At 39.5% G+C, this 13,144-nt stretch overlaps 2 protein-coding genes across 4 annotated transcripts; one reads left to right on the forward strand and one right to left on the reverse strand.

Annotated features, from left to right (window-relative positions):
• Positions 1-1,356: 1,356 nt before the first annotated feature.
• Positions 1,357-6,879, forward strand: LOC116214628 (pentatricopeptide repeat-containing protein At1g07740, mitochondrial). 3 transcript variants are annotated; one of them, XM_031550018.1, is made up of 6 exons: positions 1,357-1,700; positions 2,570-2,603; positions 3,045-3,089; positions 3,693-5,109; positions 5,218-5,484; positions 6,320-6,879. In XM_031550018.1, exons 2-4 carry the CDS (start codon positions 2,578-2,580, stop codon positions 4,993-4,995), a joined length of 1,374 nt encoding a protein of 457 aa, XP_031405878.1. In that variant the 5' UTR covers positions 1,357-1,700; positions 2,570-2,577; the 3' UTR covers positions 4,996-5,109; positions 5,218-5,484; positions 6,320-6,879. The 3 variants fall into 3 exon arrangements, with proteins under 3 accessions (XP_031405878.1, XP_031405879.1, XP_031405880.1); XM_031550019.1 differs by having other exon boundaries at positions 6,325-6,879; XM_031550020.1 differs by lacking the exons at positions 1,357-1,700; positions 2,570-2,603 and adding an exon at positions 3,555-3,563 and having other exon boundaries at positions 3,054-3,089.
• Positions 6,880-9,459: 2,580 nt separating this feature from the next.
• On the reverse strand, positions 9,460-10,907 carry LOC116214388 (pentatricopeptide repeat-containing protein At3g22470, mitochondrial-like). The gene is given in 2 exon segments (XM_031549800.1): positions 9,460-10,544; positions 10,547-10,907. Coding segments are annotated over 2 exon segments (1,419 nt in total). The 5' UTR covers positions 10,881-10,907.
• Between the last annotated feature and the right edge of the window lie 2,237 nt (positions 10,908-13,144).

Here is a 13,144-nt window from a genome sequence, read left to right on the forward strand (position 1 = left end):
GAGTAATTGTTTTGCTCCGTGAGAGGGCCGGATATGAGTTAGGTCCAACTGGGGAGAAACTTTAGGGAAGGCAAGGAAACAATGATATTGTAAAGCCAAGGGTGACAAAAGGAGATAACTTCATAAAGAAAGTAGCAAATCCAATGAGATACAAGTTGTCCAATGTGCGTAGCAAGCACACACATGCATATAAGCCCTTTACACATGTTTCACTGATAAAACCGTCAGATTTTCTAACAGTCTAAGGATGAATGTGGACCTTAGGAACGAATATATATATATATATATATATAATTTGGGAAAATATTATTAATTTTATCATAAATTGAAGATAATAAATAGAGAATCAAATTAGGAACCTCATGGTTTCAGGCGAGGGCATGTGTTGCGGTACTACAGTCTCTAATTTCTTGTGCTTGATAAATCTTTTTTACTTTTACTAATTTGATTCCTTTGAGTGCACTTCTCGTGATGGATCAAGATTCATCATCCCATTTTATAGTATCGAGGACTTGAAAACCAAGGCTGCATTACAAGAAACATGTTGCGCTTATTAATTTGAAACATATGAAAAGTTGTACATGTTAGATATCTCATATATACCGATAAGAAATTTGGGTATTACCTTTGTTGTGGACAAGAATGGCAGCCTATAGCACGAGATGCCTCTATGCACATTTGAGTTGTATTTATGCACTGTTCCAATATTAGAATGTCGATACATTTATGCTTCCTGTTTTCTACAGCAGAAATAGACTCTCGCCATCGAAATCTCTCAAGGATTTCACTACTGGATCTTCCATTAATAAGACTCTTCCATTCCCAAATGATCGTGCCTAACGGTCTCATGAAACGGGGTACATTTCCGACTCTATTGCGATAAACGTCTTCCTTATCACTTTCTTTTGCCATTTTGTTGAATCGCGTCGCATATCTTTTCTCATCTTTATCACTGCGTAAATTTACATGTATGTCCTTTTACTAATTAGTGCTCGAGCTTCTACTCAATCTCGATCAAAGTGGTCGAACTCGAGCCCAGCTTAACTGAGCTTTTTCATAAGCTCACTCAAACTAAAGTAAATGAGCTTTCATGAGCCGATCTTGAGCTACTCGAGTATCGACCGAGTTTGAGCTCGAGTCTACATATTGAAGCTCCACAGAGCTCATTGGTATTTCTAGACTGAGCCTTGCCTATGCTCGAGCTCGACTCGGCTCGATTACACCCCTATTCAAATCGTCAAAAGTGTGAGCATTGCATTTTATGGGACGTTATTTCACAGCAGGAGAAAAACAACGCCTTTTAGGCATTTTCCATTATTTTCTCCCTTCTTTTTTTTTTCTAATTACATAAATAATGGGGAAAAATGGAAAGCAGACTGAAACGAAGGAAATCAGATGGAAACGGCATTCTTCTTCGACAGTCAGATGGAAAGCTGACTGAAACTAACGCGACTCCTCGCCGTCGCCGCCCTCAACCCCCTCGCCGGCGTCCTCGCCATCGTCCACCTTTCCGGCAGCATCACTCACTGTCATCTCCTCGACGCTGCGTCCTCTTAGCCGTCCACCCCGCGGCCCATTGGCCGATATCGCGGCACTCACCTTGGCCGGCGTCTCTGACTCTTTGAAGTCTGACATCCATCCATCTACGGAACTCTCCCAAGCTTCGAGGTCTTATCGACGGTTGAAACTGGATTGATTGGGTCAGTCTCACTCTCATCTCAATTCGAAGGCTGAAACTGGATGATTGTTATAAATGCAATGTCTTTGCTGACGGCGATGATGGTTTAGGATTTTTATTTTTTTGGGGATAAGGGCACCGATGATTTTTATTAGATTAATCATATGAATATGGTTTTATTAAGTATTATCTTCATCTTCATAAAAAACCTTACAATATTGGCAATATCTGCACCGTTTCTATCTAAAAATTCGGTTTTGACAATATTGGTTTCCATGTAATCAGTCAGAGTTCAATTGATAATGTTGCTTGCTTTTGCTGTTGGACTCCTTTCTTTTCCCGCCCTACGCAATTGGCCCGAGTTCAGTAATATTGCTGCCGCGCTGAAATTCATTGAAGATTGATTGTGCTTTGTAAACATTAGTAGCTGCACTAGCTTTTTATAAGATAAGAAGTAGCTGCATTTGTTAAATACACTGATAAATAAAATCATAAGTACTGTTCTTCTTCTTATACTATTTAAATGGTAAAAACGTTCTAAATATACAGAAAATGTAACAAAAACCGCACTAAGGTAACGTTACATAAGCTTTAGTGTTGGGTCTGGTGCTTCAAGAATTGGCTCCCCAATGGTGGATGTTAACTTATGCTTTATAAGTTTAGTATATCTATCTATATCCATAAAAATTAAAGCCTGGAATTTCAGTTCTCTATAAAGCTCTTGTTTTTAGCGCAACTTACGTAATTTCTCATGCTGTGATTTTCATTGTTTTCACATCCTCGGGGTTTTCCCTTCAATCTATGGAGTAGCTACCTCCTTGTAATTTCTGCAGAAAGTTGAGGACTTCCAGTATGCATGAAATCTAAAACATATTTATGAAAATTGTGCAGCCCAGAAAATGAATGGATGGAGCAGAACTTATCGGTGAGTCTTTTTCACGCCGAGTCTCTCTGTCTTTGTGTTCATGGCTCTTTTTCCAGCCTCAACCTCTTCTTCCACTTCTGCCCATGTATTTCATTTTCAGTATGAGGATAGAAACACATTTAGATCTATTTAGTAACATGACCATATTTACACTATAATGTAATTATACATAGAATGGAAAGACGCCAGAAAAAGCGAACACTCCTTACAGTAGAAAGATTCATCATATAAGTTTCAATGATGGACCTCTTGCTATAAATCACTTCTTCTCAAGGGCTGTATACTTCTCCGAGAGAGCATCATCTGTTAAAAGTAGAATTGGGAGGAAAACACTGTAATAGTATATGAAAAGGAAATAGTTATTCCTTTCGCAAAAGAAGATCCTCCATTACTCTGTTTTCCTTAAAAAAGGGAAATTTCATATTGTCATGGATTTTGCAGGGAGTGTTGTCGAAGAACATTAATTAAGGGAGGAACAACTTACTGGTAAATTTTCTCAGCCTCAGCCCCTCTCTCTCTCTCTTCTTCTTCTTCTTCTTCTTCTTCTTCTTCTTCTTCTTCTTCTTCTTCTTCTTTTTTCAAATTTGGGCCTATGTGGTTCTGAATTTGCTAGGAAGGTAATATGCGTGGCAATCTTAGTACATGAGGCTTCGAATGGGTTAAGTGGGCACGAGCTAGTAGACAGTTTTGTTTTAACCTTTTCCTTCAGTTTTACTAGAAAATAATAGTGCAGGAGCTGCAGTATTTTGTCTTCCTAAAGTAGAAGATATGTCTGAAACATACAAATTTAGGAAGTGATGCTGCTTTTATGTTTTTATTTCTATATTTATATATATACACGTGTCTATATGTCATAGAAAGAGTGGATTATATTATATTGTACTGAGGAAGATGTGATGAGAGTAGAAGAGTGGATTACATTTCTGAACCAGCATTCTTTTTTCTTGTCAGAAGTAATTGGTAAGCGTGTTTGATGATGATTTCCTCAAGGGCAAGATCAATCTGTTGAATCAAAGGAACTCACTTTCAATTTCTTACCTGCCATCTCTTCCCCACTCGTTACAGAAATCAATGCTCTTTCTGTTTCAGTGCAACCAGAACCCAACAGTACCACCAGCAACTTCACCATAGACGTCAAAATCTTCGAGAGCCGATACCATTCATCACCAGCTTGAAGCAAGTACGAGACCCAGAGGAAGCGCTGGCCCTCTTTCATGAGTACCGCAAGATGGGCTTTAAGCACTACTACCCTTCATACTCCGCCCTCATATACAAGCTAGCTCGGTCTCGAGAGTTCAAAGAAATCGAGGAGATCCTCTCATATATCAGAGCTAAGGATTTGTATTGTAAAGAAAGCGTCTTTATCGGCTTAATTCAGCATTACGGGAAAGCTCAGTTGGTGGAGAAAGCTACTGAGCTTTTCCACAAAATGGGTTCGTTCAACTGTGTCCGTACGTTGCAATCCCTCAACGCAATTCTCAATGTTCTTGTTGATAACGATAGGTTGCTTGACGCAGTTGCATTGTTGGGTTCTTCCAAGAAAATGGGTTTTCGCTTGAACTCAGTGTCCTATAACATTATCATAAAGGGTTGGCTCAGGAAAGGTGAGTGGGAGGCCGCGTGCGAGGTGCTCGATCAAATGCTTGAGAGGAAGATATATCCTAGTGTTGTAACTTACAATAGCCTTCTTGGGTTCTTGTGTCGGAATCGCCGTGTTGATGAAGCAACGAGCTTGTTCGAGGACATGAAGGTGAAAGGGACTCGCCTCAATGCAGTAACTTATGCGCTTTTAATGGAAGGCTTGTGCTTGATTGGTAAATATAAGGAGGCGAAGAATCTCATGTTTGATATGGAGTATAGAGGTTGTAAGCCCAATCTTGCAAATTTCGGCGTTCTGATGAGCGACCTTGGAAAGAGAGGGGAGATCGAGGAGGCCAAGAACTTGCTCAAGGAGATGAAAAGGAGGCGATTTAAGCCTGATGTTGTGACCTATAACATACTGATAAATTATATGTGTAAGGAAGGTAGAGTTAGTGAGGCATATAAAGTATTTGTTGAGATGCAGGTCGCGGGTCGCGAGCCGAATGCAGCAACTTATCGCATGATGGTTGATGGATTTTGCAAGGTTGATGATTTCGAGGAAGGACTGAAGGTTCTAAGCTCAATGGTTAGAAGTCGGCACAGTCCTCGTTCTGAAACATTTGGCTGTTTGGTTCTTGGGCTGATAAGGATGGGCAATGTTGATGGCGCGTGCTTTGTTATCGAAGAAATGGTGAAAAGAAAGGTAAAAGTTGATTTGGAAGCATGGGAAGCTCTTGTTAGGTTTGCTTGTGGAGCAGATAGATGTGCAGCGGATCTTTTAATTGAAGTCTCTACTTCATTTGAGGGATGAGATATTTTGGCCGTATGGGTCACCTTATTGCAGCTTTGGTCGTCCCTGTGAATTACTGACAGAGTTCAGAGCTTGGTCATCATTAATCTTGGGATCAAACCTAAAGAGTGCAAGGTAAAAGCAAAACTGTGTTCGACCTAAATAAAATACATTGTTTTGTTTTCTAACATGAAGTTATCATATTAGTGTTGGTGATAGACTTGAGATATTATCCTTTTGTAGGTCAGAGCCAATTGTAGGAATTCTTGGCATGGATGAGAGCATTACATAAGAAAGCCTGATGGAGATCAAAGACCTTATTATCCAGCTGTGGGCACTAGTGAAGTGTCTCATTGTTGCATATAAAGAGGGATTTGGTTTTTTCTTGCTGAATGCCATTGGTATAACCACTAGCCATGAGATCAATTTCCGATCCACTGTTTTATAGGTGTGTCTAATAGTAAGAGGAGGAAAAATGGGGAAGACCTTGGATTCTCGAACTCTCCACAGGTATGTTCTAAATACCTTTCTGGTCCATCCTTTCTAACCTTATGTTTTGCATTTTGTGCTTATATCAAAGTTGTGGAATTTTATGAATGTCTCTCTGTTTTCAATGAACACATCATTCATTCTATTAGAAAGTAGATGGACAGTTTTGATCTACTTATCATGATAGGCATTGAGAATTAGTATTGTCATGCCATCTAGATTATTTGTATAACTATCAAGCAACCAACAGAATTTTCTTGTATTCTTTGCTAATGAAAAAGAGGTTTTTGTTTACATCGAAGAAAACATTTTGCATTTTCAAAATAAAGAAAACAATTGGCATGTTAGTTTTAAGAACTACAATGGAACTTTTGGTGAATCTATGGATTGATTGTCTGAGCTGTCCCTTTGAGGCTGTTGGCTTGAATGTGCATCCGTAGGATGTATTTTGCACTGCTATAGCTTATTGGGGACCTGAATCAATTGTTTCCTAAAAATCTAAGATACTGTGAGATAACTTGCTGACTACGAGGCATCTTAGGATTCTACATTGAAAGTTCAATTTGAAAATGTTCACTTAGTGAACCATAACTATATAGTTTGACTCTCTTTCCCTTTATTTGTCGTAGAAAGGTGATGACTATTTTCTATTGCCTCAGGTAAAATAGTTCCTCAATTAGGGCTCGGGCGAAAGTACTTGACTAAATATGCGCTTCTTGATTAAGAGTGTTAATGTTTTTTTATAACAAGTTACGTGCTTGAAACGTTTTGGATATGTGGTTTCGATTATGCCCTTTTTTAATCAAATTTCTTCTAGAGGGGTTTACGAATTCATGATAAATTTAATTTTGTCCAGGGTAGTTCTTGAAGTTTCAAACTTACGGGGAATTGACAAGATCAAGCAGAAGCTGCATGTAACGCCCTTTGAGGGAGGAAAAGGCAGTAGCTGTGCAATGCATACAGAAATGAAGAAATAGAAGAAACCGAAGCATTTATACAGCATAAAAGCATGATGACTTTATAATGTATTGGCTGTTTCTCTGTAGGATGACGATCTAGAGGTGATACCGGAGGGAACCGCTGCATGGTGAACATCAGCGTGTCGTCGCAAGGCTCATTTTGAGTTGTAGGTCATTGGGTGCGATTCGGGTGAGCAACTTTATCTGATCAAAGGGCCGAGGTACAAGGGAACTGCTGCTAGCAGAGCTTATTAACAGTGAAGCTTTGCATAAATGTAATGGTTATTATGTTGTATACAACTTTGTTGGTGTCAATGTTGCCAATCACTTGTGGATGAACCAAATTCGACCGGCCGGCGGCCATTCGATTGGCTTTGTTGAATCCTCGTTCCCCTGAATTGGCAAAATTCGGAAAAGCATTATTAGGACGTATTATTGTAGTAGGTGGTTATCCCTAGTCCATTTCTCTCGCCTCTCGGTTCTACTCCTTCCCTTCGGCTCTTTTCTCGTCCCTCTCTATTTCTGTCGACTTAATTTTGTTATATTCATATGGATATATTGCATAGGAAAAACGGAACTTTCATGCTGAATCATAGGCCTCTAGAACCAACAAAAAGAAAATTCAATCAGTTTTCAAGGTTTAAAAAGACCGATGTGAAGAAGTTTGTGTCCCAACTGTCATTTTTCAAAAGACTGGCGTCATCCAACCCTTATGGCTTCAATAACCTCAACTTTTTGCAGAGTGCTGAGATAGCACTCAAATATCCTCAATAATTCTCGCATAAATTCACTATTAATTATTTAAAACCTGTAACCACATTGTGGGCACTCAAATGCTGACAACACCTTGTTTGAATCAAAAAGTTGTTTAGTTGTCCTTAATATCATCATTTACACTCTCTTAAACTTGTATTTAAAAAAACAGAATTCATTATGTAAGAGACCAAACAGAGACCTGCAAAACCACAATGAAACATCTAGAGAATGGTCCAAGTGCGAATAGCAGATGTTGACAAACAGATAATAATAGATTTTATGCAAAGACAGATCGCTGGAGGAATATCTGCCGAGGAGATCGAGATAATGTAAAGCTAAAAGAAGAGATCTATAAACCACGAGCGTAAACAGAGATATTGGCAAACAATTTACCTGATATTTTATATCGGGTAAACAACTAGGAGATTATGTCCTTGTCGTATGTCGTCAAATATAAGCGTCATGATAAGGAGACTCAGATTGAAAAAGTGCAATAGCCCCACGCCCAACTTACTTGGAGGAACCTGGCCCTTGAATCCACACTCCACGGCAAGATATGCCTACAAGGATGGCAAGATGTGATGGCGAGCTGTATCCTGCGAACTTTACTGAACTTACTTGCCCAGTTGATTGCGCCTTTAGCATTGCTGAACAGAAACGGAGGGATTGCTAGTAGAAGAAGAAGAAGACATTTTTTAAAAAGATTTGAGATTGGGACAGTTCTTGGAGGTTGGAACTGTACGGGGAATTGATCTCCACCTGTTAGAATTCTAATATGGGAATTGGCCTCTTTGTTGAGCTGATAGGAATCAAAGAAATACTCGATAGCTGAGATAAAATCTTGCTTGATAGTGTTCAAGCACAACATAAAGAAATGAGATAGACCCATCTGGTCCAGGAGCTGAGTTATTCCTATCGAATATTTCCTTCCAAATTGAAGTGTAACTCTTGCTTCTGAGCAAACCCTGCCCGCAGAATATATCTCCAAAAGTGTTCCGGTTTAACTTCTTCAAGTCTGGGTATGGCATCAATAACCTCAACTTGCAGGGTGCTGAGATCGCATAACCATCCTCCTTTTCTCTCCAAAACAATTCTTGCATAAACTCAGTATTAATTATTTAAAACCTATAACCACATTGTGGGCACTCAAATGCTGACAGCACCTTGTTTGAACGAAAAAGTTGTTTGGTTCTCCTTAATAACATCAGTTGCACTCTCTTAAGCCTGTACTTAGAAAAAGCGGAATTCATTACGTATCAGACAACGCGGATATCTACAAAACCACAACGAAACATTTATAGAATGGTACAAGTGTGAATAGCAGATAACGACAAACATATAACGATAGATTTTATGCAAAGACAGATCACTGGAGGAACATCTGCAGAGGAGATCGAGATAATGTAAAGCCAAAGAAGAGATCTATAAACCAAGAGAGTAAACAGAGATTTTAGCAAAAAGATTCACCTGATATTTTATCTTGGGAAAAAAAACTAGGAGATTATGTCCTCGTCGTATGTAGTCAAATATAAGCATCATGATAAGGAGACTCAGATTGAAAAAGTGCGATAGCCCCACACTCGACTTACTTGGAGGAGCCAGGCCCCTGAATCCACACTCCACGGCAATATATGCCTAAAAGGATGGCAAGATGTGATGGCGAGCTGTACCCTGTGAACTTTACTGAACGAACTTACTTGCCCAGCTGATCGCCCCTTTAGCCTTGCTGAATAGAAACAGAGGCATTGCAGGTAGAAGAAGAAGAAGAAGAAGAAGAAGAGGCATTTTATATTCGAGTACCGAAATGCTTGGAACTGCATGAATTGAGGTCCAATCCACATGGCAGCACAATTTCGTAAAAGATCGAGACTGGGACAGTTGTTAGAGGTTGGAACTGTAATGGGAATTGATCTCCACTAGTTTCACTGAGAGCAGAACTGGAAAATGCATATGTCAGCTTTCCAATCTATTTTAGTATATTTGTTATCCTGAATGATAACAAACTAGCTCTCTTTTGTTATCTTCTATGGGGCAATGCATATGAATATTGGTTCACTCAACATATGATTATTCTATATCAGTTACCGCAGCATATGATATAATCCAAAAGAGCTGATAACACTGTCAAATATATGTCACCTCTAAAAGAACTACACTTTTCATCAACAAACAAGAAAATGTGCACAAGCCTGTCTCATGCTTTAACAATAGATATCGATAATATAATTAAGTGAAAATACAAATTAGTTTCCGCAAAAAACAATGAAGTAGAGAAAGGAGTTTATGGAAGCTCTTTTATGCATTCTAGAATGTTCGGATTTAACCTATCATCTAAGAGCAATTCCATTGTCGAGGAATCTACAGCAAAGCCACTATCACGCATTTTCTGGATAAGCTCTAGAGCAGCTAACTCTTCATTGTTCTTAAGAGAAGCCCTAATTAGAATGTTATAAGTGGCAGAATCCGGAGAACATCCGCTCTCTCGCATTTCTCGGAGCAACTTATAGGCCTCGTAAACATGGCCTTCTTTACATAATCCGTTTATGAGAGTGTTAAACGTCACCGCGTTAGGCTGACACCCTTTCCCGAGCAAGGTTCTAAAGAATCTCTTGGCATCTTCAAGTTTCCCATTATTGCACATGCCGTTTATGAGGATATTATAGATTACAATGTTGGGTTTGACCCCTTGCTCTTCCAATTGTCCAAACAACGCCACTGCCTTATTGAGATGATCGTGTTTACAATATCCATCCAAGAGGACAGCATACGTCTGAAGGTCTGGAGGATGACCAGCATCTTGCATCTCCTTGAAAAGCTCCTCAGCAGCACGCAAGTTATCGATATGACAGAAGCCACCAATAAGAGAGCTATATGTCACGACATTTGGAACCAAACCCTTGTGAAGCATTTCACGATACACAATCACTGCCTTGTCCATTCTTTTCCCCTTGCAATATCCATCTACCAGTGTGCTATAAGTAACAACATTGGGGGGACATCCCCTTTCCCCCATCAAGCGAAATATATTCTCAGCATCATCCATTCTATTCTGGAGAGAGTATCCAGCAATCAGAGAATTGTACGTGACAACTGTAGGCTCAATATCTCTTCGAATCATAGCATCAAGAGTGGACTCCACTTCAGAAAACATCCCATCCTTACAAAATGCATCTAGTATTGTGTCGAAGATTTGAACATCTGGGGCAATGCCCCTTTGAGTCATTTCGTTTAAGAGCAATTCAATCTCTTCCCATTGTCTTTCAAAGCACCTAGCATGAATCAAGGTGTTATATGTGACAACATCGGGTTGAACACCCTGATCAATCATCCTGTGGAAGAGCTTCAAGGCCTCCATCAACCGTCCTCCTTGCATAGACCCTCGAGTACAGTGCTGTATGTAACAACATTCACCCTGCAGCTTCTTCTGCCCTCCCACTTCTCGAGCAACCCAAGGGCTAGAGACGTCTTGCCTGTCCTAACTAAGCCCTTAATTATCGCTCCATATGTGATTGCATTGGGCTGGAACCCTCTCTCTTCCATAACATCAACTAACTCCACGGCTCTGGAAAGTTTTCCCACAATGCATAGTCCATTGACCAGAGTAGTCAAGGTCACCACCTCTGGTTTAAAGCCGGGTTTGAGCATTCTCCCCATAACAGCAAATCCAAGATCCACCCTTTTCAGACGACATAGGCAGTTCATCCAAATACTGAAACTATGAAGGCGAAGGAAAACAGGAAAACAAAGGTTTGTTGTGGGGGTGGTTTTGGTAAAAGAAAAGGAGGGAAAAATATCATTTGACTCCCTAAACTTTTTAAAATGAAAATCCCATCCCCAAAACTTTGGTTGCACGGTCAAAATCGCTTCTAAAACTTTTACTGGGGGCAAAAGAAACTTTGCCCCTGCCACTATAATTGCCGGCGGCCCCGTGGTATTAGTTGGCTGCCTGCCTGGTGCTGCGTCGGAATCACCTCTCTCTCTCTCTCTCTCTGGTTGACCATGGCCAAACAAAGGACCTCTTCTTTTCTTTTTTAAAATTTTCTCTTATTATTAATTTTTAATGTTTTCTATTGATTTCGAAGAAAAAGTAACAAAGGGGTACATTTGCTCTCCAGAATAGTTTAGGGGACAAATATTCTCAAAACATAATTTTATGGGACAAATGCTTATCACCTCATAGTTTACCGGGGGGGGGGGGGGGGGGGGGGGGGGAGTTTTTCTTTTTATTAGGATAATTTATACGTGGACAAGAAATGAACTCTTGAAAGCAAAATCTAATCTCCGTTCATCCACCGTGTCCGTACGAGACTAACATTTTGTATAAGTACAAAACAATGTTCTTCGAATCAGCCGACTAATGTTTTGTACATTCGACTGATGTTTTGTACATTTAGTCGTCTGATTCGGAGAATAATGTTTTGTACATGTACGGATCGTCACTTCTTGAGTGGACATAACGATTGATTATTCAACCGTTTGACCCAAGAATTGCTCATATAAAATAATAAAAGCTGGAGCAATGCGTCAAAATGTGCCACGTGGGCTGCAGCATGTCTCTAATTAAAAAGACTTTTCGCCTCACCAACAATGAGAACGTGACAATTGATGCAGTATTATTTTGCACCACCTCAGCTCTAGAAACTGAAAAAACTTGAACTTATGAAAAAGTCATAAATCATATATTTCTAATTATTTATTATGAATTGATTTTAATTATTGTGGACTTAATGGAGTGTCGTGTTCTATAGAAAGAACTCATTTTGTCGCTCTACGATCTTTAACATGGAGGGAAATTTGAGCGAGATAGGGAAGTTCTTAATTAATTAAACACCATTTTTTTTCAAACAATTGATGAACTATCTCATAAGATATAATGATGTAATTTATGAAATATCTGTTATTTTTTTATTTTTTGTTGGATATATGAAATAAAATATATTCATTTGAGGATTTTTCGAATTAGGGAGAATTGATATATTCTTACAGCGGGTTGAGTACTAAGATAATTCAACTAATCTAGTACATTCATAAAAGAGACCACTAACAGTTTAGTCCTCCAATTTACAATTGTCACCACTTTACTACCTGAATTTTCAACATCAGGAATTTGATCCCCCAATTTCAATTCCATCTAATAGTTTGGTCCTAACATCAACTGGCTGAATGGAAATCTGAAGTGGAAGTTGAGGTGGCACAAACGGCGTCAATTTTATGCCACGTCATAACCAAAACAACGTCGTTTTCTAATCTGTAGATCCAACAAAAAAAAAACAACAATAACAACGTTGTTTCCGTCCTTCATAGCCACAACCAAATGACGCCGTTTTTGAGCTTCCCTTGCCACACCATGAAACGACGTCGGCTTCCCACTATCAGTCTTCTTACGAGCCAATTCCCAATTTTCATCCATCTGAAACCCTAATCCCTAAATTCCCAAAATCCTCCAATCGAACCGTAAACCCTAATCCCCAAATTCCGGAAATCCTCCAACTGATTGCAATCCCAATTTGGAGCTCACCATGAGTTGCAACTCTCAATCACAATAGAGCTATTATAATCACCGTCGATTGTGCAAGGATTCACCCGTCTACTCCAAGAGCATGAGAAAGAGCAACTGGAGCATGTCCAATGACGAAGATGTGTTCTGTGATTGTGGGCGAAGAAAGAGCAGTTGGAGTACTAACATTGATGAAGATATCTACTGTCAGTGTGAGCTCTAAGGATTACTTCCAACACCAAATGTAATCCTGGAAGGGCATTTTATAGGTGCCCATAGTGGAGGAACAAATGTCCGAGCTGCGATGATTTTCAATGGGACAATGAACTTGGCTTGTGAAGCTCCTCTCCTGATCAGAGGTTGATCAGTCAGCTTAGGAGGAGGAATGCCACCAATGAGATAGAGTTGAAAAGGTTACGGGTTGTGTGTTTGATATTGGCTTTGTTGGTTAATGTTTTGGCATTGAAAT

Source organism: Punica granatum, chromosome 7 (genome assembly GCF_007655135.1).
Source record: "Punica granatum isolate Tunisia-2019 chromosome 7, ASM765513v2, whole genome shotgun sequence".
Classification (NCBI taxonomy): Eukaryota; Viridiplantae; Streptophyta; class Magnoliopsida; order Myrtales; family Lythraceae; genus Punica; species Punica granatum.